Here is a 23,630-nt window from a genome sequence, read left to right as displayed (position 1 = left end):
ATAATATGTTACTATAACATAACACATCCCAAGGCAAACTGAGTCTATATCTTAATAATGATGGCTTGCATGATACCACATATATGTTACTCCCCACTAGAAAGGTAGTAACATAGACTAGTAACATATGCAATGTTACTATTCTAAGTTACTCACCACTATGACTAGCCTAATCATGTCTAGGGTAAATGTGTCGTGGGGCGTGCGGTAACGCCTGCTTTCAATGGTTTGCGTGTTGACCTACAGTTGGATTTGATTGAGGGAACAGATCCAACTGAAACCTCCCCACTGGCTGATCGTGACATGTGGCGTTGTTGTACTAGGTCGTGTCGCTTGTAGACCTGGGCCCTTAGCTGGCCGACTACCGCCTTGTGCCTACTCAGTGCCCCCACCCCCAGAGAGAGAGGGTGAGTTAGATTTAAGGTTGCTGCCAATGCATGGGTACTTAGATGAGGTGCTAAGCACATTAAATAGCTTAGCAACTATATTCCCCAATGCATATGTGCTTAGCTTATGGTTGCTAAAGCTTGCTTCATTTAATGATTTAGCAACTAAAGCTCTTTATGTATTGGTGGGCTCCTTTCCTTTAAATGTTTTGCCTAGGTTCACGCGCTTAGCATTGGTTCTTCCTGGGGTCACCACACACTCATCTCTCTCCTCTTAAATAACTTGCCACATCAGATTTTTTACCTACGTGGAAGGCTTAGCACCTGTACAAGGTGAAGCATTGGGAGGGGCCTAACAGGGTGGTGTCTAACAAAGAATGAGACAAACAATTTACATTCTTTGTTTGCTTCAAAATGTGAGGCATTTCAGTCGATTTTAGAGACGACGCGTGGACCGAGCGCCAAGCCAAGCACGACATGTTCAGCTGAAGGGGCGTTTGTAAAGAGGAGGTGCTAGTTGACGTTGCGCGTGCATCAATTTTCCGACGCCGAAAAACATAACCGAGGAAGGGAAATGTTTGGAGAGATGGACATGACAGCGGTGGTGCGGTGGAAGAAACTGGTTGGAGAGGACCGAATGGCGAGGTTGTGCGGCAATGAAACTAGGCACGAAGGGCGAGAGACATTAACACGGCACAAGGGCGACAGGGGAGGATCGACGGCGGTGGGCGGAATCGCCCTGAGATTGAAATTTTTCGATCAACCAAGAAACAGAAGGCCCGAACACTCGTAGCCACGAACAGAGATATGGCCATATATACACGTGATGGGACACACACACAAAGATACACCCGAAACCACATATGGCGATACATACCCATCAATCATACATACCATTTTCCTCTCTCCTTGGCGGCTGGAACCCTAGCCACCGCCAGGAGAGGCCATTCTTCCAGCGCAGTCCTCCGGCGGCTCCTCTCTGCCGGCGACCTCGTCGTTAGTGGTGAAGGAGGGGGGAGAGGGGGTCGCCGGATTCACACGTGTGGATCATTTTTACTTCCTCATAGTCTAGGTTTTTAGTCTATTCATCGTCTTTGCTTCGCCCGTGAGGATGACAACGTTGAATAAAGATTCTTTGGATCCTTCCCTGACGAGGTCATCGGTCCTATGGTTGGGGGTGGATATGGAAATCGGTCTATTCAAGCAAGGATGGTGTGGCATGGCGGCGGCATCCTCGTGGTGGACCTGTGTCCTCCGGCTCCGCCGTTGCGGCTGCGTTTGCTCCAGCGTCGGCGCAGAGTTTGGGAGGTAGTCTAGGAGCGGATGCAGATTGTGGTCTGCATCGACGACATCTGAAAGACGAAACATGTGCTCGCTTCGTGGTTCGTGGTTCATGGATGGCTGGTATGATTTCCTCCATCGGCGTCTTAGTTGTGGTGGAGTGCCAGATCTGAAGTTCGATGACGTCTCCGGGGTGTTACCCCCGTCTGCTTCGTTCAACGGCAAGGGCTTCACTTTTGGTGAGCCACCTCGAAGGTCCGCAAAGCTGCATATCAGCGATGGAGCTGCGTCAAGCTCGGGTGAAAAGGTGATCCGTCATTTTTTTTCTTCGATGACTGTTGTAGTGGTGCCGAAGGTAGGTGATTAGCGTTAGTGTCAAGCTCAGAGATATTATGCTATCTTTTCAGTTTCGTCATGTCGGTCCTTACACTTTAATCTTTAGGCCAACTCCACCGCGCGACCCCAAATGGACGTCCGTTTTGTCCGGATTCTGTCCGTTTGGGTAGGGATTTGGGGTCGTGTCCGGGCATGTCCTGGGATGCAGTGGTCGTGCGCCTAGCGCGCGGACACATCTCGGCCGCATCCTGTCCGCGTGCATTTTTCTTTGCAATCCTTAACTTTTTTATCATTCATTTTTGGTACATAACAATACATCATCACATTTTGACTAGTAAAGTAAGGCCAAAGAAAATAAGAACAACAAGGATACATTTTAGAAGATACCCAACTTCCATAACTGCTCCCTTGAGTTGGGTTAGGGCCTTCTCGATGCACTCATTGTTGATATGTGGAGGAGGCTCGATATTGCACCCTCCTTTCTTCTTCAAGCCAGAAGTCGATGTTGCTTCCTCACACCTAGTCTCATGGCTAGCCTCTAATCTAGCAACAAGTGCACTTGTCTCATCTACAGCCTCTATGCTAGCTAAAAGTGCATGAACATGTACTAAATTTCGCTCTATCAATATATCGATGTACTCTTCTTCGCAATACCAAAACTTGCATCCATTCTACACAATAAAAATTGAAGTTAGCACAACTAGTCTAATCCAAAAGCACAAACCGAAGCTAAAAAGAGCACATACCCCATCGTTTAAGCACTTGATGAACACCCATCCGGGATGTTCCGGCGTTGTAGACACACGGCGCACGACCATCCTTAGGCAGTGGTCGCACTTAATGAGTGGCAACGGTGCGCCGACGAGCTTTTGGGCAAGCACCGAGCCCGGCCGGCCGCCATTCGTGTATCTGCCGGCGGACCACCGACGGTGCAGATCCGAGCGGCTAGAGGAGGAACCACTGCCTGCATGTGGCCTTGCGGCCCTGCCAGGGCCTTCCGGCGAGGTGCCCAGCCAGTCCATGGCGCGGCCCAGCCTCCCATAGCCGGGCGAGCTCAAAACCGACTGAATCCGCCCCAAATCCGGCCGGCGGGTGCGCAAACCAGGTGACCATGGTTGGGTAGCTCGGCGGCGCCAAGGGGAAGGGGCTGGGCGAGACGCGCGTCTGAGCTGCACGGCTGCAATGGCAGCGGCGGCGGCGGCGGCGGCGAGGGAAAGAGTGGGGAAGGGTGGAGTGGGGTGCGGCCGGAGGAAGGGAGGGGGGAGGGGGCGGATAAAAAATGCCCGCCCTGTGCCACCGACGGGCGGGCCAGGGGAGGACACGCGTAGACGGCCAGCACGTCTGCGTGGTGTCCGTTTTACCCCAAAAGCGGCGCAAACTTGGGTCAGGGATGGGTCGAAAGCGGACACAAAACGGACAAAAGTTTGTTTGCTCCCGCGCGCTGGGCCGCTCGATTTATCCCTTTTACCCGAAACAGACAGGGCCGGACAGGATAGGGTCACGCGGTGGAGATGACCTTACGATATGAATGAACACGTGTTATCCTGAAAAAAAAACCACATATTCCGATCGCGCCCACCCCCACCATCTCTACAGAATACGGAATCGGCATGGCATCCCATCAACTAGGCGAGGCCGTAGCGTAGCATAGGCCCCGTCCGTGGTGACCACCACGCACGCACAACACAGCATAACGCAACGCACCGCCGCTGCTGCATCACCCGTGTCCGCCTCGGGAAACCCAGCCCCCCACCACCCCGTCCCTCCACTCCACTGCTCGCTTCAGCGCCAAGCCGGAGGAGGAGGATCCGTCCCCGGCCCCCTAGGCAAGGCCAGAGGCCGGACTCCCAAAGTCGCCGCCCGGACCGAATCGCAGTACGCCGGGAAAACACAGGTGGTCGGTGAGCAGCAGCACAGCAACGGAACGGAACGGAACGAAGCGAAAAAACAAAATAAAAGAAGCGATACGCATCGAACGGGAGACCGCGAAAGCGACGCGACGCGACCGTGGAGGAGCCCCCCGGGAGACAAAAGGCGGGCGAAGAAAGAAAGAAGTATTTTCTGCGAGGGAGAAAAAGGGCCCCCGCGAATGGGAAATGGAGGAAAAGGGGGGCAAAAAACGAAGCGGAAAACGAAAAGGAGAGCAAGGGGGTGGGGGAACGACTGGATGAGGTCACTCCACTCCCGCGGTGGCGCTCCTCTCCTCACAATTCACACCCGAACAAAAAGAAGGAGGGAGGGAGGGAGGGACGCGTAAAAGGAGCGGAGCGTCAGGTCAGGGGAAGGGAGGAAAAAAATGGATGGGGAAAAACACCCGAGGCGGGCGCCCCGGGCACACTGGCACCATGCACAGTGCGGGCGGAATTGTTACGCGCACCACCGCCGCGGATGATGCTCCCCTCCCGTCCACTTGTCGTCAACACGCACACACGCAAGCGCACTCTTTTCCCTTTCCCATTTGATGATTTGCCTACCAAGACTACTAGACCGGGTCTCCGTTTCGGAGAGTGAAATGAAATGAAATTCTAAAAATAGCGTTGCTCTTACCTGCTCCCTCCGTGATCCATCACCCATATCTAGATAAATATCCGTATCGACGGAGGGAATACGACATAGTGTTGGTGTATACAGTTTTATTTTTGTACAACAATTGACATCCACCGTTAATTTTATCATGACTAACTACGAGTGGGGTGGAGATTCATCGTCGTATCGATTTTATCGGACACACTCTACCGTAGTTGTTCGGTCCTAAAAACACAAGGAAGAACAAGGAAAATTATTACAGAGTCGGGACGTCACGAGTCTTTTGATCTCATGACGAGGTTTTACAAAACATTGTTCTTTGAAGGCTCCACGGAAATTGTAAAAGATACAAGATGCATGTAATGAAGAAAAGAGATAATGGAAATAGTAGTCCGGATCAGGCATGCCACTATCAAAACTGAGGTGTAAAAATAGCTATACGTAGCTTTTTTGACCTGTCTCAACGTTTTTGATCGCCTTGCTTCTATTAAAACAGTGCATTTGACTTCTGATCATGAAAGATAGTTGCGGACATCACTTCATCTATACACGCCATAAACGACGAGATATGGCAGCGAAACGTATATCTCATTTAGTGCACTTTTCATTGTCTCATCTCTTTACTTTCTGGCATTTATCGCCTTGCATCCCGCGCCTTCTTTCGGTGCCTCATCTCTGCGCTTTCTGGCATCCATCGCCCTGCGTATCGCGTCCCTCTTTCGGCGCCTCATCTCTTTGCCTTCTGGCATCCATCGCCCGCCATTTCGTGCCCTCTTTCGACGCCTCATCCCTTCACCTACCAGCATCCATCGCCCCGCGTTTCGTGCCCCCCTTTCGGCGCCTCATCCCTTCGCCTTCTGGCATCCATCGCCCCGCGTTTCGCGCCCTCCTTTAGGCACCTCATCTCTCCGCCTTCTGGCATCCATCGCCCTGCGGCCCCCCTTTCGACGCCTCATCTCTTCGCCTTCTGGCATCCATCGCCCCGTGTTTCGCGCCCCCATTTCGGGCCTCATCTCTTCGTCTTTTGGCATTCATCGCCCCGCATCCCGCGCCTCCTTTTCGGTGCCTCATCCCTTCGCTTTCTGGCATCCATCGCCCCACACCCCTTTCGGCGCCTCATCTTTTTTGCATGTTATCCTCTATCTCATCGCAGCCCACGCCACCGGTCACACGCAAATCTCCAGCTCACCATTCTTGTCGACATCCTTCTCGGTTTCTCCGCCAGACGTAACGTTCGCTAGCCCCACACCCTACCTACCCCCTTTTTCTTCAATACCGCCATTGACCATTGCCTTTCCCACCACCGACACCCCCGTCATCTCTATCTACACGCATAAATGACAGACGAAGGATAAAACCCAGCCGAGCGGCGCCGTGTCCGCCACCCCTCGTCAAAGCTCTTTCCATCGGGCATGGTTATAAATACCGGGGTCCGTGGGCAAACTCATCATCAGAAGATTGAAGACATGAAAGTCGGTGAGTAAACTACCTTCCCTCTCCCAGCTGCAAAATTAGAGTGCTCCATCCTTTTCAAGTTGATGAAACCAACACAACATAGTAAAACACACAGTTGCAAAGATGGCCCTGATTTTTCTTTTAGGATTTGGGAAAATTTCACCTGTTTTGCTCTCCCATGCCCTTGCCGTGATCATAATTTTTTAAAGCAAAGCGCTGCAATTTCGCCGGGTAGAAAAAGGGAATAATCGCGCGAGAGCGGGCAGCGCGCGTGCAACGCGCGGGTGCACGTAGCAGGCCGCGCACCGAAAAAGAGAGCGAGAGAAAGGGGGAGAAATAAATACAAGGGGCAGCGGCAGGCAGGGCGCCTCCCCTCTCTCCCTCTGTATCCTGCACACACCGCCACCGATCACTCGCCGGAGCCCCTCCCCCAATGGCCGCCGCCGCCGCCGCGATCGCGTGATGGCCGACCCAGCCGCTCGCCGAAGATGGACGAAGCCGGAAGGGCCTCCGCTCCCGCGGTGGTGACGGTCACGGCCTCCGCCGCCGCCCCCTCGCCTCCTCCTCCCCCGCCCCCCGCCACGGCCACCGCCGCGGCCGCCGACCCGCCATCGCCCGACCCTGACGCTCTCTATGAAGGTTAGGGTTTCCGTGGCTCCTCCCCCCACCACGCCCGAGCGCCCGGGCCGTTTTGGGGAATTGGGGTTATAATCGGAAGCTAAATTCCGCGCCGTAGGTTTAGCTCGGATGCTCGGCTTTACTTTTTTGTCTCCGCAATTTCCTGCGGAATCAGTGGGCGTTCTCACGGTATCCTGCCATGGATCGGGGAGTGGTAACCCCAGCGGATTTTGACGGTGGCTAAAGCTATCGTCTTGCGTACATCCCTGTCGGCGTGGAATTGGGGTTTTTGAGGGTGATTGATCGTGTCAGGCCGCGATGCTGTTACTTTCCATGTTTTGCATGCTGTTACTTGTGGAATGTGGATACTCTGTTGGCGCTTAATAATCAATCTGCAAACTTATTGATCTCGATTTTTATCAGTTTTGTGTGTGTGCGCAATGCAGAGGGAATGTGGCAGCAGATGGCCATGAGCAGCGGCGCCACTATGCAATCTGGGCCATATCCTGTGCGGCCAGGGGAACCGGACTGCACCTACTACCTCAGGACTGGATTGTGCAGGTTCGGCATGAGCTGCAGGTTCAATCACCCTCAGGACAGGAATACGGTAAGGAAACTACCTCTCTCCCAGCTGTTATTTCCATACTGCTTTGTGTCACATGTTCACAATCGTCAGGGTTACGTTTTGTACATTTTCCAATATGTTATATCCTCATGTAGTACATAAGCAGGACTGTAAGATGAATACACAATTAGTACAAGAGAAACATCTTGTGTCGGTTTGTTCCTATTGCACCATGGAGTCAAATGTAGTAATTTTGACCGAATTTAATGCAAATAATTAATGCGCAAAATGCTCAGTAACATGATTCATATGACCACCTTTAGATAGTCAAGTGCTTTCTCATTCGAAGGCACATAAATATCCTAGCATCAGTAAGTATGTTTTGATAAAAAGTTTTTAGCCTGGTGAGGGTCTACTAGTCTATGATTCCCTGTACTTTTCCATTTGCATTGGATAAAGTTTGCTATATGTTACTCATGTGTAATAGTAGATAGAATCCACTTTTCTTTTGGATAATTGTCACCAGTATGCCACTTTCTTTTGGATTATTCATGATTGCCACCGGCGAGCTGGATATCATTCCTGTTCCTTAGAGTCATTACAGTACTAACTGCCAATTTTCTGTGAAACCTCTTTATATACTTATTGTTGTTGCTTCATCTCACATTTTTCTTCTCAACTAACCTGCTTATTGTCAGGCTATTGCCTCTGCCAGAATGAAAGGAGAATATCCTGAGAGGGTGGGACAACCTGAATGTCAGGTAATTATATTTAGGAGCCATTTGTTCTTCCAGAAGCTGTTGTTGTGCCATAGATTTTACTTGGATTCACGCCATGCTGCCTTGATTAACAATATCAGCAGTGTCGTATACTCATGTGTGGCTTGTTTTCTGCTTATGCAATGCGTTGGAGCAATTATTTATCTTGTTAAAAATGCTTAGCGAAAACATGTGGAGAAAAGGGGGTCTTAAATTTGGTTGATGCTTTTATATAGGTCAAGGAAAAAAAGTTGTGGTTCATATGAGGACTTTGTAATTCTCCTAGTGCTTTCTTCAGTGCTTATTTGTAAGGACTGATTGTCATGTGACAACCAAGTCATTCAAGATAACTGTTACAAGAATTTGTAGAAGTACTCGTACATCAAGAAAATAACCGCTAGGTGATTTAGGTTCAGTTTTGTCAGGATGATAACCACAATTTCAGAGTGCCTTTGTAAAAGTACAGGGTATTACTATTTGTTTCCATGGCATGTTTGTAGAGTCTATATCTTGCAATCTACTCCCTCCGTTCCAAATTACTCGTCGCAGAAATGGATGTATCTAGAACTAAAATACATCTAGATACATCCATACCTGCGACAAGTAATTCGGAATGGAGGGAGTACAAGCAGTATAATTTTAGCATTTTGATGCTTTGCTGGAGTGTTGAACTGATAGAATTTCTCAATGTTTTCATGCAGTACTACCTGAAGACTGGAACATGCAAGTTTGGGCCTACGTGCAAATTCCATCACCCTAGAGAAAAGGCTGGAATCGCAGGAATGGTGCAGCTAAACACATTGGGATATCCACTTCGACCGGTTAGTTGTGTACTGTTAGTAGAATAATTTATTTGTCCATCCTTTTATATATTTTTCTGCTTGTTGTACTGAGCTGAAATCTATTTTGCTGCTGTAGAATGAAAGGGAGTGTGCATACTACTTAAAAACGGGACAGTGTAAATATGGGAATACATGTAAATTTAACCATCCAGAAATTTTCAATGCGGTGGCTTCTTCACGTGGTTCCCCTATTTATCCTCCTGTACATAACTCTGGAAGCACTGGTCCACATTCCTATACTGGAACAATGGCAAGCTGGACTTATCCAAGAGGTTCTTTCATTCCAAGCCCTAGATGGCAAAGTCCTTCAAACTATACACCGATGATTGTACCACAGGGTCTTGTTCAAGTACCAAGCTGGAACTCATATCCTGTAAGATCATCTCATTTCATAGTAATGCAGTATAATGAATTTTCTCTTAGTCATGATGTGTTTGTCTGTTCATTTCCTAGACCTACAGAGGGAAAACATAAGAAATACATCAGTCTCAAGTCTCAACTTTTAACTTATCATTTTCCCTTTGTTTGGATTTCTGCAAGTCTAACCTTTGATCCTTGTTTTGTGTCATGGCTCTGTTAATATTGCCTGTCTATACTTGCATTATTTTGCTATTTGAATTACTATTGCCATGTTGATGTTTCCTGAGAGACAAATGTTCAAACTAGGTAATAATGATTTGCTCAAAGAAAAGAATTAAGTTCAGTAACAAATGAGTTTATTCTATATGCATCTTGGAAAGCTCTGTCATGCAGCTTGGTCTATAATCTTACTTGGCTTTAGCTATTTAGCTCTAATTTTGTGAAAGAAAAACATGTTGGAGTCTGTTATTTAGGGTTGATATTTTTTATTTTTCTTATCTTTCAAGGGCCAAATGGTACCTGTTTCATCTCCTGAGAGTCGACTACAGTCTCCAGGGGCTCAACAATACTATGGAACTTCTCGACAAGGTGAAGCCAGTGCAGGAAATCAGGGAATGCAATCATCCTACAGATCCAGTTCGTTTCCTGCACCTCAGTATGCACTGCAGAGAGAGAATGTATTTCCTGAGAGACCTGATCAGCCAGAATGCATATACTACATAAAGACTGGAGATTGTAAATTTGGTGCAGTTTGCAAATTCCATCATCCCCGGGTGCGCTCACAGCCTCCCCCAGACTGTATCTTGAGCCCAATGGGTCTTCCATTACGCCCAGTAAGTACATGGAACCCCTTCACTGTTTTTGCTTATCCTTAACTCATTGTCCATGGTAGTTTTTGCCCATGTTTTGAGCGTTGTACCTCCTTCAGCATCCGTCTGAGAGAGACCCTTGTACTCCCTCCGGTCCTTTTTAGTCTGCATATAAGTTTTGTCCGAAGTCAAAGTATCTCTAGTTTGACCAAACTTGCAGAAAAAGGTAACAACATTCATAATGCTAAATCAACATTGTTAGATTCACTACGAAATGTAGTTCCATAGTATATATATTTGATATTTTAGATGTTGATATTTTTTAATATAAATTTGGTCAAACTTTGTAAAGTTTGACTTGACACAAATCTAATATGCGAAGTAAAAAGGAACGGAGGGAGTACTATTTTAGTTAAGTAGTTGATTTACATTATATTTCTCTGAGTATAGATTTGGGATGAATTGTAGAACCCAAGATGCTTGATAAATTATCATGTTTATTGGTTACACAATTGATTCTGCAATAATATATAGTTCCTGATATTGATGAGCAATTCTACAAACAAGAAATTCAGCATATTTACTGATGCTAAATCCTGCATGTTCGAGGACTATTATTAAACCGTACTTCTCTTGGTTACATAGTGTTTTATCATTAAATTCAGCATTTTATCAACCTGAACATTGTAATAAGATGCCAGTCTGACAGGCAAGTGATAAGTAGACTACCTCTGCTTAGTTATTACTTCCTCCATTCCGAAATAAGTGTCTCAAGCTTAGTAGAGTTAGTACAAAGTTGAGACACTTATTTTGGGACGGAGGGAGTATTTGGTTAACACGCTGTACTTATTTAGCTATTGATGACTGGATCATAGGTAGTTTGAGATTTGCTAGTTCCTCTCAAATTGAAATGGCTGAGGCCTGCTAATTAAGAAAAGGCCTATTATGCTTAGCTAATGATTTTGTTGCAGCTTCTCAAATACTAGTTCATCTTTGCTGTTCCCAGCGCACCTGTTTTTGGATCATGACAAGCCATTTTTGTTTGAGATTTTCAGGGGGAAGAGCTCTGCAAGTTCTACTCTCGCTATGGCATCTGCAAGTTTGGCGTAAACTGCAAGTTCGACCATCCGATGGCGGCTCCGATGGGGGTGTACGCGTACGGCTACTCTGCCTCCGCGTCGCCCAATGCTCCCATGGCTCGGCGTCTCCTGGAGTCCCCCTCCGGGTCTGCGTACGCCTCCTAAGGCAAGGCTCCCTGGCATTTGACCCTACCTTGATTGATCTCGATGATGTATAAAAGCCATCGCGCGCCGTCCTTCCCAGGGCTTGCGCCGCGAATGTTCTCCCCCCTAACTCCCCGGAATCAAGTTCTGTAAAAATCGAGTTTGCTACCAGAGATGTACAGTTGTTATTTTTGTTAATGCGGGTCAGTCAGTCTTTGGATGGATGGATGGAGAAGCCATTTGCTACCGAATGAAATAATGCTTGAATGCAGTGTGAAAAATGTTGGCATTGCTTCATCGATGGTTTCCTGACAGAGGTCGGCCTGCGTTGCATCAACTGTTTTTTTTGAATCTCTTTTCTGCAGGCCACGTTGCATCAACTGTTTTGCGCCCGGCATTTTAGGTGATCTATAAGCTGGGTGCTGGTTGGGTTTTCTTGACCACAGGGCCAAGGGTAGAACGAGGCAAAACTTGGCGCGGAATTCGGTTGTGGCATCGCCATCATGATCTTGTTGCGGAGAAAGTTTTGTGAGGCAACCGGGCGTCCTCCCAACGACCCCGAGTTTAATGTGGGGGGCGATGATGATGATAAGGCGCCGAACATGGTCCAACCACTTTTCTTGTTGCGGGGGTGTCGCATAAATGCCTGCCCCAAATTGTGGTGGCAACCGAATTGCCCTCCATCTCACGATCGTCGCCTCATCCACCTTCTCTCTCTTTGGTAGTAACAGTGCGGAATCGTCCTAACCATAGGGCGTTTCCTCCCAAAGCTGCCGCACAAATTTTATCATTCTTCTTGACACCTGTGATGATGATCTAGACAGTACTACAGTACCACCAAACGGAAGAGGCTTGATTTTTAATTACTGATTGATGATCCGGTGTCCGTCCGTCCAGGTTTGACAACAGTGTCAGTTTGTCCTAGGCTCCTGCAAGATCTCCCTGTAACAAACAGGATTGGAAACAGAATCATGATCTGCCGACGACGCGAGCACCGCCATCCCAATGACCCATCCATCAGCCTCGTCCACATCGAGATCCTAGTCCTAGGCAGGCGGATCAGGAGCAATTATCATAGGCATGGGCATAGGCTGATCTCGAGTGCGCGAGTATGAACGCGCCAAAGCCGATGGGGGGGCGCGGTTTCGACACGGGCCGGCACATCATGTGCGTACTATTATTTACTGCCACTCCTGTTTTCTACCAGCGTCCACTCGGCGCGGCGCCCACCCGGCGGGCGAGGGGGTGACGACGGGCGTGACGGCAGCCAGCCGGTGAGCGAGCGTACCGTAGCCTCTGCCTTTCTACGAGCGAAGACGAGATCTCGCCCTCCGGTTCCATCCCAAGTCGTCCGTCCGTCGTCGGCTACTGCCACTCCCCCCGAAAAGGACCTCACTCCCCACCCCAGCCCTCCCCGCCCGCTGCACAGTCCAAATCCCCGCTCCGGCCGCCGACCGACCGAGGATGCCCGCCTCCATGCCCAAGCTGCTCTTCCTCCTGCTCCTCCTCCTCGCCGCGGCCGCCCACTCCTCGCCGGTAAGCCTTCCTCTTCCTCTTCTCCCGCCCAATTCCGCGAATCTTGGCCCTCACATTGCCTGCCCCCTCTACGCGCGCGCAGGTCGTCCCGGCTGCGTCCGACCAGGCGGAGCAGTCGGCGGTGCGCATGGTGCCGATGGCCCCGGCGGGCGGGGACGGGGCGGGGTTCAGCGGGGTGGTGCTGAACGAGACGCGGCGGCGGCTGGGGAGCTTCCAGCTCTGCGCGCCCTGCACCTGCTGCGGCGGGCCCAGGGGCGTCTGCGTCCTCTCCCCGTGCTGCTACGCCATCAACTGCAACATCCCCAACCGCCCCTTCGGGTTCTGCTCCTTCACGCCCAGGTCCTGCGACTGCCTCCACTGCAACGTCTGAGCTCTGCTTCTGCTCTGCTCTGCTCTCGAGTGTCACGAGGAGGGCAATGTTGAGGGCGATAGTAAGTACTACGTATTTTAGAGTGGTGAGGGTGGGGGAAAAAAGGACATGACAGCATGAGTTCCCCCAGCCCGAATGCTTGCCGATTTGTTATTTGTTTTAGCCCTATAGCCATTTTGCTACCGAATTGTTATTAAGTATATGGTGTAGCTGCTACCTCTCGATGGATGGAATTGGTTGGTTATTAGCAAAGAGTGGGTGATTTGGAGACATTGCTCTGTTTCCTCTCATGGATGCGTGATTCTTCGCGTGCTTTCTACTGATAGATTAGTTAATAGTGCGGAGATTCGGTACCTTTCCTTTGAATGCTGGTATCTCTTGTGCCTCCATCTCTTTCCACTGATTCAGTAAAACTGAACTGCACAGGACATTTAGAAGGCTGTGTTCTTCATAGTTGAACCATTTAGACATGCCTGCAGATATTATATTTACAGTATTAGTGTGCGTTGTGTTGGATCGATCCACTCTATGCAACTCCTCTTAGCACCTTCTGAAGATTTATTGCTTCACAATTTTGTTACGCAAAGTGTCATGGGTTCAGTACTATGTACATCTGTCACCGTAGCCTTGATTTATTTTGTGGCAATTTTAGAACTGTAGAAGTTGACCTGTTTTTTTTTCTTTCTTTTTGGTAGTTTAACACATTGTCTGCTCCTTTACTAACCTTTAAGGAAGCCTAGTTGGGCTCCAGCTTTTGTGAATTCAGTAGGCAGCATCCTTTATTTAGGCTAAAAAAAGCCTTGCAGCCGTTTTAATGGAACATAAAGTTTTTTTTATCACAAACACTGGTTTTCATTATCAAGCATTCATTCTACTACACACAAGTCAGTTATGTCTAAAGAACACACCATTCAATTAACTTATAGTTTATCTTTTACTAGATTTGTAGCTTCAAACCTGGACAAGTAGCTTCTACTTTTGAACAAATTAAAAGGCAATGCACATGCACATGCATCATACTAGTAGGCAGTACTTGTTTCTAAGTTAACGAAGCACATTCTGTTGTTTAATCCAAATTGTGTTATCAAAAGTTGCGCAGAATGTGTTGCTTTTGATTGTTATCTGTTCAAGGACATTCAGCTGCGTTGCGATGCTATAATCCTACTCCTAAGCATACTGCTCCTAAGGCAAACACTTTATATGATGTTACTCCGAGTTTGCTACATTTACGCATTTTTTTGTGAACACTTCATATGTTGTTATTCTGGGTTTGCTGTCTTTTCATATTTACACAAACAAAAGGTATGGTTAGGGACATGCCAAGGGCCTACTTTACTGCTTGTGCTGTACATAGGTGATGTTGAGTTACACACCAAAAGGTAGCTCACGTGCTAATCTCCCAGTAGTCATCAACAGGCAGCTTTACTTCCCCATCTGGGATTATTGAGTAGGAGTGTATCAACCATCATCAGGCCATCACTTGTTCTCCTTGTTGTGTGTGTCTCCTACTCTCCTGCATGTTCTCTTGTTCTGAAGAGAGTGACTATGATTGATTGACTGTGAAGTGACTTTTGACTACCTAAGGCTGAAAAGGTAGCATGCAAAAGTGATTTTATAGAGGGGAAAAAGTGAGTTTTGTCTTAGATCAGATCTTGAATTCCTCCTTTTTCATCCTTTCTTATGCCTCAATCAAGGTTGAATCCACCATTTTCATATCCTCCAACGCTCAGTGCATTTTTGCTGTTGTTACTTGGCTGCTGTACTGTAACTCAATTGCCAGAAAGGAAAGCTTCATTTTTTGTTGCCGCCTTCAGTTGCATTCTGTTCAGACAGTCAGCTGCTTCGAGATGATTCGCCCTAGGACAAACGCTAACACTGACTAGATGCTGTTAAAAAGCCGTTCCACGCACGGGTTTGCGTCTTTCCACATTTTTTTGTGCTTGTTTTCAGTAGTTTGATGGGGCATTCGAGTTATGCCATGAAAGGTAGGGTTGGGACTTGGGAACATGCCAATAACCCACTTTACAGATTGTGCTGTTCATGAGTGATGATGTTGAGTTGCATCTGCATGCCAAAGATTGCGCCCACGTGCCAATCTATGAGTTTGGCCATCCACACCCTTTGTCGAAAAAATAAACATGCAGCTTTTCTCCCCAATTTTTTCAGTGGTAGAAGTGTATCGACTCGCAAAGTTTTCGTTACATCCATCATCAGACCATCACCTCCGCTTGTTGCGTAGTTGCTGTTCTCCGTGTGAAATGAAATGATAGCAGAGATGTATGGCTGCGCCGGGGCGCATAGTTTCAGAGATGAACGTGGGGAAACCCCTCCCATCCGGCACCCCTGGCTGGAGATGGAGCTGGACACGTATATAAATGATGATCGGTCGGTCGGCCCTGCGAATTATTGGGCGACGTTTATTACGCCAGCCCCATGTTGCTTCCTTGCGGGACGGACAGATAGGGCGCCGACCTCTCCATCTCCATCTCCATGTGCGGCAAGGCATAAGTGATTGCCAGTGGCAAAACCTCATGGCAATGCGGACGCATGTGTTTAGTGCGGTGGATTCGCCACTCAAGTCTTGACTCCGACCCAAGCATTCCAGCATGTTCCGGCCGTCGAAACAGACAAAGATGGTCATGTGCATCTCAGTTGGCATGATCGACCCCCCTTTTCGAGAGACAAAAATTGTTCGAGCCGTCCCGTTAACCATGTGGCTTATTAGCTTCTCTGGCTATAAGTTCAAGGGGACTAATTTCAGTTATTGGATAGACAGACTAGGGGATGCTATGCTGCCTGTCATGATTCATGAACAGAGCATAGGATAGGGCAGCTGCAACGTTTGCCTCCCTTTCGTCTTCACAACTGGAAGCCGCAATCGTCGCCACTCGCCAGCCAGTGGTGCGTGATAAGCCCCATAGCCTCTTTCGGCCAGGCATTTCTCAGCCATGATCCCGGAGAAATCTGTGAACGGAAAGAAAAACACCCAAATGCTATGCGCACACAAGCATGCTCTTTTTTGAGTGCTCGGCTACTTTGGCTGATCCCGAGCGCTGTGAACAGTTGGGTGCTGTTTTTCTTGCCTCATTTGCAATAAAATGGGACAGGGGAAAACTCCTTTTGATCAAAAAAACAAACAAACTCTGTTTTTACACATAGACATGTGCATTGTAATTTTTTCTCAAGAAAGCATGAAAGTTTTGTGTCCCCATGCATTGATAGAAAGCACAAGCATATCATAGCAGCAACGCGAATCAGTTGTGCGGGGAATTCAGCCTGTAAAAAAAATTGGCGCCCGAAAACCTGACAGGAAGCATATTCTTCAGCCTCAGCAAACTGTATTATTCAGACCCGCGGAAGCACCTGCTTCAGACGGGTGAAAGAATCTCACTTGGAAGTTCTTTATGCCACCTGAAGTTCTAATCCATAATTTAGGTAGAAGCAAACAAAAATGATAGGCATCAGTCCCATGTGAAGTAAAGTAAGTACAGAGATACTAGCATATCTTGGGCAAAAGAACTGATAGTCATTCAGTTAAAAGTGGTACAATCAAGAGTCAAGCTAGATTTTCTCACTCAAAACAAAAAAAGAAAAAGAGTCAAGCTAGATGCTACTACATGAGTACATGCCCAGACTGTCTGCACGCGGAAACACATGACATTTCAACAGCTCACACTTGACACCTCCATCCAGGGTATATGGTCCATTATCTTTTCCGTCGAACTTTTCTTTTTCTTTTAACCTTTTATTTGTCCAAGTCATTCTGCACAAGCACACAACTCTAGAGAGAAGAAACACAACAAAGAGATCATCGGCTCGCTGACGAGCTTCCAGGAGAAAACAAGGGAGCAACAGACCTCCAAAATGGCCATGCCGACGCGGCGCCATCAGTTCATTTCCTCCTGTAAAACTAAATGGAGGAAACCTTCAGAACATCCATTTTGGAGAAGATTGGACGATGATCCGACGGGGCTTTGGGGGCTGTTGCAGCTCCATGGAGTTCCTCTTCTTCATGGCCGAGGAGACCGTCGGGCTCAAGTAGTCATGACTCCTCTGCGGCAGGGACGTGCTCTGCGAGTGCGTCTTCCGCATGGGGATCAGCGTGTGCTGCTTCCTCAAGGTCCCGGTTTGAATCATCGACGGTTTCCTCGGAGAGCTCCACCTGCTGTAGTTGACGCAGCTCTGGCTCCTCCCGACGTGCTTCTCCCTGGAGCTCGGAACATTCGTGCTCTCCATGGTTTCGGCCGAGTACATTGTCTCCTCCTCGCTGCTGAACTGGTCTTGATGTCTGTACCGCGACCGCTCAGCAGGTGACGAGCTGGACTGCCCCTCACTGCTACAATCCTCCATAAGAGCAACCGGAGGATCCCTGGAATCTGCCTCGCCATTGCGGTGCCATATCAGGCCTGCTGGAAAGTGATTCTCTCTGGATGGATTCCTGGGTTTCGCCTTCGACGTGTCCCCATTGTTCTCCTCAGAAAGCATTTGTTTCAAGGGCAGTGGTAGAAAGATGGTCTTGGGAACCTTAGCTGGGAAGTTGATGTCCAAGAGTTGTACTGGTGCAGGATCCTGGCGACCCTGACAAGAACTACCCCTCGGCGATTCGTATATTTCTGGAGTTGAAATCCCCTGCTCATTGTTGGTCCGTAGATCAACCAGAGGATTTGCATCATGAGAAATCCTTGCATTGGCTGAGCTACCTGACCCCTGCTGGTATTTAGGCTTTGAAGTCATCTTTGAAGTAACCGATGCATCATCATTATCGTCATCTGCAGGCTTGAACACATTGCGACGAGTGAAGGAGGAGCTTGAGCGATCGCTTCTGCTGGACATCAGTCTAACAAGAGGTAACTTTGGCTTGGTAACCTCATCCAGGTTGCCCTGCCAATGCTGATACAACCAATCGCAGACCACCGATATGGGGATCCCGAACTGCATTTGCTGATCCTTCTTCGATGAATGTGATGAGGATGAGGATGCTGAAGATGACCTTGCAGTGGGGGAGGAGGCCAGCTTCATGGGGTCACAGATCATGAAAGCTAAGTTCCCCTGGGCGTCGAAACCGGCAGAGCCAGGACACCATGTCACCCCATCTGTCGAGAGCTTTATGAGGTTATCCGTGCCAATCACTACTTTCCCGTCGCCGATCACCAGTTCCTTCTTCCCGGTATGCCCCAGCAGGTAAACAACACTCCCATGATCTAGGCTTGGTTTGCAGCATGTTTTCAGATAGTGAGGTTGCTGAGCCTGCAAAGTCAAGTCATTCTCGGCAGAATCAACACCGACTATCGTAAGGTCAAGAATCGAGCTGGTGATGAAGAATCTGCAAACATGAACATTACAAAAAGAAGAATGTAAGTAGGGATAGAGTTACATGTAAACAACAAAATACTACAGCAAAAAAGCACACATCTTAACAACCAATCATGAAACTCTGTCCAGAAAAACCCTTTGTTTACTGAGCAGCAAAGCTGATCTGACTTGACATTAAAATAATTAACACTATGAACTTTTCATGACTCCAACCTTGCTGCCTTTTATCATCAACCACTTACTACTATTGCTTGCCTGTGACACAACTTTTCTTGAATGTCATGTCCCTAAAGAAAAACCTTTCCAGAGAAGAAAATAAACACATTGGAAACAACTCTAACAACCGTGCAAAATCACATTAATTCTATGTTCTTCCAACTAGTACCGAAAAAGAGAACTTCTATGTTCCTCTCGTCCTTGCTTGGATCCAACCAATGGCACTTGCCCCCACTGTTTGTAGAGCAGCACGAAGTACTTTCCAACTCCACCTTGTGATCACCATGATTACAACAAGATAGTAGCGCATACTCTCAACCACCTGCTAACAGAAACCGCACTAGCGGTTGAATTTGGCTTCTAATCAGCCGCATTACGGGCTAATCATCACCGGCAGCAACAGCTATCCCACCACCACCGAGCAAATCGGCCGCGTGGGCCGGGCCCGCCCAGCTGCTGCTGCCGGAGACGCGGATCTTGGCCTAATCAGTCCGCAATAATCGCCGGGAGAGCCGAACAAATCCACAGGGACGACGCACCCGCAGGCAGAAATGGAATTTAAAATGCAGCGATTTGGTTCAGTGGGGCGGCGGCTAGGCTGGTAGGCTAGCACTAGGAAGTGGGCGGGAGAAGGCGCACGAACCTGTGGGGCACGAGGCGGGCGGCGAGGCGGGCGTGGCCGAGAAGCGCGTCGGCGGCGTCCTCGGCGGCGGCGGCGGAGGGCAGGTTGCCGTGCGTGGTGAGCAGCAGGTTCCGGTGGATCAGGAGGCCCGTGCCGTGGCCGCCGCAGACGGCGGCGAGCGCGGCGGCCTTGGCCGAGAAGATGGCCGCCTTGACCCGCTCGGACCGCCCCCCGCCGCCGGAGCAGAAGCACCACCCCGCCCCCTCCCTCCACACCCCCATCAATGCAGCAGCGTGCACGCTCCCTGCGTACCACCCCCCTCTCTCCCCTCTGATCCCAGCAGTTAAAAGCTCACGGACGGCTCCCCTGCTCCCCGCCGCATTCCCCGGAGGCAAGACAGACGGCGGGCGTCGGTCTCCGCGCCTGCACGCCGCCTTCTTGCTTCTTCCACTGGCTCCTCTGCTTTGTTTTTTCCCTTGGGGATTCCCTTCTCTTCTCTCTCTCGCTCACTCGGCTCGAGACAGGGCAGCAAAGACACCCGGGAAGTGAGGTGGGGTTCGTATTAAAGCTGACCACGCTGCCACCTTCTGCCGCGGGCTCCTCCCCTGGCCCGCCCGCCCCGGCCGACCGGTGGGGCCGTTTACCACTGGCCCCACAGGTAATAGACACGGTGCCACGGGGTAGTTTAGCTTGGGGTAAAGCGTGCGCTGTGGTTTTGGTTCGGGTGGGGAAGAGAGAGAGGATGCGAGGGCTTTGGCTGCGCGCACCGACACGCTTAACTGCCCTTGACATTGGCAGGTGGGGCCAGCGCATCCACGTTCCCTTGTTCGCTCGCCGGTGGGGCCGGCCGTCGGCGAGCGCGCGGCTTTACCACTATTTTTTTAATTAATACATTTTTAAATTAATTTTCAAAAATAATACGTCGAAATTTTATTTTCTATATGGCCTCGTCTCTCCGGAGGACGAGTGGGGCCCGTCGGCCTATAGGAGGACGACAGGTGGCCGGTCCTCCACGTGGCGCCCGACGATTGGCCCGCCCACGTCGCATCGCTCTCCCTCGTCCCGGCATGGGCCGTCGGTGGCTGGGCCCCAGACGACACAGGCCTGTCGTCCAGCCCTAGGACGATCGACCACCTTTTGGACGACAGGGTCCCAGCCCCGCCCGGTCGCCAGCTTCTTCCACCTCCCGCGAGAGCTTATCCCCTTGCCTCCGTTCTTTCTGCCGTTCTTCGTTTATTCTCTTTTCCACCTAAAAAATAACCCATTTGTACACCAAAGTGAGCCATTTTCTTCTCGATTTGCCACGATAGATACGTTGTAGATAGTTGGGGAGGCAAGGGAGACCTCGATCTAGTGATGGGGTAGCTCGTGGTGGTCGTGGTAAGCATTTTGGTGGAGGTGGTGGTGAGCATATTGGTGGAGGTGGTGGAGGTGAACTGGTGCAGCTGCGGCAGTGTGGTCATTCGTCGTCGTTGCTTCGCACGCTTCAAGGGTATAATTTAGCAGACATTTTCTCCGGTAGTAACCGATATATTTTCAGATGTCTAATATTTAGTTGTGTGAATATATTCAGTTGCTTCGGTAATATTTCGTATTATATGTGGATGTCAAATATTTAGGTTTGTTAGTTTTTTTAGTTGTTGCGGTACTATCCGTAATATATTTAGATGTCAAATATGTAGTTCTATCAATATTTGAAGTTGTTCCGGTAATATCCGTAATATATTTAGTTTAGTAAATATTTTTAGTTGCTCCGTCAATATTCCGTAATATATGTACTTGTCAAATATTTAGGAGTGCGAATATTTCTAGTTTGTCATGCTGTTTAAAAGTTGTCTGTCCATGTTAAATAATTTTATAGGTGAGTCGAGATGTCCGATGTAGTGATGTTCTGATGGAAATATGCCCTAGAGGCAATAATAAAATAATTATTATTGTATTTCCTAAATCATGATAAATGTTTATTATTCATACTAGAATTGTATTGATCGGGAACTTAAATACATGTGTGAATACATAAACAAACACCGTGTCCCTAGTATATGTGTGAATACATGCTAGAAGCAATATCATGATAAAGTTGTTATTTATATTTCCTTATATCACGATAAATGTTTATTATTCATGCTAGAATTGTATTAACCGGAACCTTAGTATATGTGTGAATACATAGACAAACAAAGTGTCCCTAGTATGCTTCTACTAGACTAGCTCGTTGATCAAAGGTGGTTAAGGTTTCTTAACCATGGACATGCATTGTCATTTGATAACAGGGTCACATCATTAGGAGAATGATGTGATGGACAAGACACATCCGTTAGCTTAGCATAATAATCGTTCAGTTTGTTGATATTTCTTTCTTCATGTCAAATACATATTCCTTCGACTATGAGATTATGCAACTCCCGAATACCGGAGGAATACCTTGTGTGCTATCAAACGTCACAACGTAACAGGATGATCATAAAGATGCTCTACAGGTATCTTTGAAGGTGTTTGTTGAGTTGGCATAGATTGAGATTAGGATTTGTCACTCTGAGTATCGGAGAGGTATCTCTGGGCCCTCTCGGTAATACACATCATAAGCTTGCAAGCAAATGACTAAGGAGTTAGTCGCGAGGTGATGTATTATGGAACAAGTAAAGAGACTTGCCGGTAACGAGATTGAACTAGGTATAAAGATACCGACGATCGTATCTCGGGCAAGTAACATATCGATAGACAAAGGGAATTACGTATGTTGTCATAACAGTTCGATCGATAAAGATCTTCGTAGAATATGTAGGAGCCAATATGGGCATCTAGGTTCCGCTATTGTTTATTGACCGGAGAGGTGTCTCGGTCATGTTTACATAGTTCTCAAACCCGTAGGGTCCGCACGCTTAATGTTTGTTGATGATATAGTGTTATATGAGTTATATGATTTGGTGACCGAATGTTGTTTGGAGTCCCGGATGAGATCACAGACATGACGAGGAGTCTCGAAATGGTTGAGAGGTAAATATCGATATATAGGACGATGATATTTGTACACCGGAAGTGTTTCAGGACGTACCGGAAAGGAATCGGGTCACCGGAAGGGGTTCCGGGCACCCGAGGGAGTCCTGGACTAAGGGGTCCTCGGGCGTCCAGCCTGTTAGCCATGGGCCGGACTGATGGGCTGTGAAGATACGAAGACCGAAGACTGCACCCGAGTCCGGATGGGACTCTCCTTGGCGTGGAAGGCAAGCTTGACGACCGGATATGTATATTCCCTTCTTTGTAACTGACCTTGTGTAACCCTAGATCCTCTCGGTGTCTATATAAACCGGAGGACTTAGTCCGGATAGGACACTCATTATCATAGCCATACAAGCTAGACCTCTAGGGTTCAGCCATTACGATCTCGAGGTAGATCAACTCTTGTAATACTCATACTCATCAATATCAATCAAGCAGGACGTAGGGTATTATCTCCATAGAAAGGGGCCGAACCTGGGTAAACATCGTGTCCCTTGTCTCCTGTTACCATCGACCTTAGACACACAGTTCGGGACCCCCTACCAGAGATCCGCCAGTTTTGACACCGACATTGGTGCTTTCATTGAGAGTTCCATTGTGCTGTCGCTAAGAGGTTTGATGGCCCCTTCAATCGTCAATAATGATGCTGTCCAAGGAGAAACCTTTCTCCTCGGACAGATCTTTGTGTTCGGCGGCTTCGTATCGCGGGCCAATTCGCTTGGCCATCTAGAGAAGATCGAAAGCCACGCCCCTGCCCATCAGGTCAGATTTGGGAGCTTGAACTACGTTGCGGACATCCGTGGAGACTTGATCTTTGCTGGATTCGAGACCGCGGTAGCCCCTCCTGGTCACCCCGATGATCATGACCTAAATCTGTCATCAGGCTGCGTCCAGGAGATTGCTCCTGTAACCGCTCTGGCCCAAGATCCGGAGCAAGCTGCGCCACCCAAGGACAGGAGGATCAACCCTACCACGGAGGCCACAGATTCCACGGTGTTGGAGCCGCATATAGACTTAACCTCTCACGACGTCTCTGTCAGCGGAACTCCGTACTCGTATCCGGTCATAAGTTCTGAACCACGTGAGCCCGCGGACGCCGAGCTTGATCGTCTATCGATCTTCGAATTCGGCATCGCGGACATCTTCCAGCACTCGCCTTTGGGCGATATGCTAAACTCGTTAAAGAACCTGTCCTTGATAGAGGACTCACAGCCGAACTATATCCAGCTCGAACCAGGGACTGGCGGCGGAGAATTTTGCTTCCCACCCACCACCTACTTCATAGCCACAGTCGAGGATTCGACCGATACACTTGATTACGACTCCGAGAACATTGACGGTATGGACGACGACGCCGAAGACAGCGAAGACCCCGTTGATACAGCTAATGACCAAGATGAACGGGAAGATGCGC

General features: G+C 48.6%; 3 protein-coding genes across 4 annotated transcripts; 2 read left to right on the top strand and 1 right to left on the bottom strand.

Annotated features, from left to right (window-relative positions):
• Window positions 1-5,894: 5,894 nt before the first annotated feature.
• Window positions 5,895-11,383, top strand: LOC125545724 (zinc finger CCCH domain-containing protein 12). Of its 2 annotated transcripts, none has more exons than XM_087513775.1 (7): window positions 5,895-6,005; window positions 7,049-7,209; window positions 7,866-7,928; window positions 8,627-8,746; window positions 8,844-9,140; window positions 9,634-9,960; window positions 10,992-11,383. In XM_087513775.1, the coding sequence occupies exons 1-7, from the start codon at window positions 5,942-5,944 to the stop codon at window positions 11,178-11,180; spliced, it is 1,221 nt and encodes a 406-aa protein (XP_087369901.1). In that variant the 5' UTR covers window positions 5,895-5,941; the 3' UTR covers window positions 11,181-11,383. The 2 variants fall into 2 exon arrangements, with proteins under 2 accessions (XP_087369901.1, XP_048565709.1); XM_048709752.2 differs by lacking the exon at window positions 5,895-6,005 and adding an exon at window positions 6,326-6,623.
• Window positions 11,384-12,343: 960 nt separating this feature from the next.
• On the top strand, window positions 12,344-13,337 carry LOC125545725 (uncharacterized). The gene is made up of 2 exons (XM_048709753.2): window positions 12,344-12,695; window positions 12,778-13,337. The coding sequence occupies exons 1-2, from the start codon at window positions 12,624-12,626 to the stop codon at window positions 13,063-13,065; spliced, it is 360 nt and encodes a 119-aa protein (XP_048565710.1). The 5' UTR covers window positions 12,344-12,623; the 3' UTR covers window positions 13,066-13,337.
• Window positions 13,338-16,537: 3,200 nt separating this feature from the next.
• Window positions 16,538-19,758, bottom strand: LOC125531831 (uncharacterized). Its single transcript, XM_048696087.2, has 2 exons — window positions 19,238-19,758; window positions 16,538-18,388 (listed from the first exon to the last, which is right to left on the bottom strand). Exons 1-2 carry the CDS (start codon window positions 19,495-19,497, stop codon window positions 16,993-16,995), a joined length of 1,656 nt encoding a protein of 551 aa, XP_048552044.1. The 5' UTR covers window positions 19,498-19,758; the 3' UTR covers window positions 16,538-16,992.
• Window positions 19,759-23,630: the final 3,872 nt, after the last annotated feature.

Source organism: Triticum urartu, chromosome 3A (genome assembly GCF_056163025.1).
Source record: "Triticum urartu cultivar PI428250 chromosome 3A, HENAU_Tu73, whole genome shotgun sequence".
Classification (NCBI taxonomy): Eukaryota; Viridiplantae; Streptophyta; class Magnoliopsida; order Poales; family Poaceae; genus Triticum; species Triticum urartu.
This window is presented reverse-complemented; position numbering and strand designations above follow the sequence as displayed.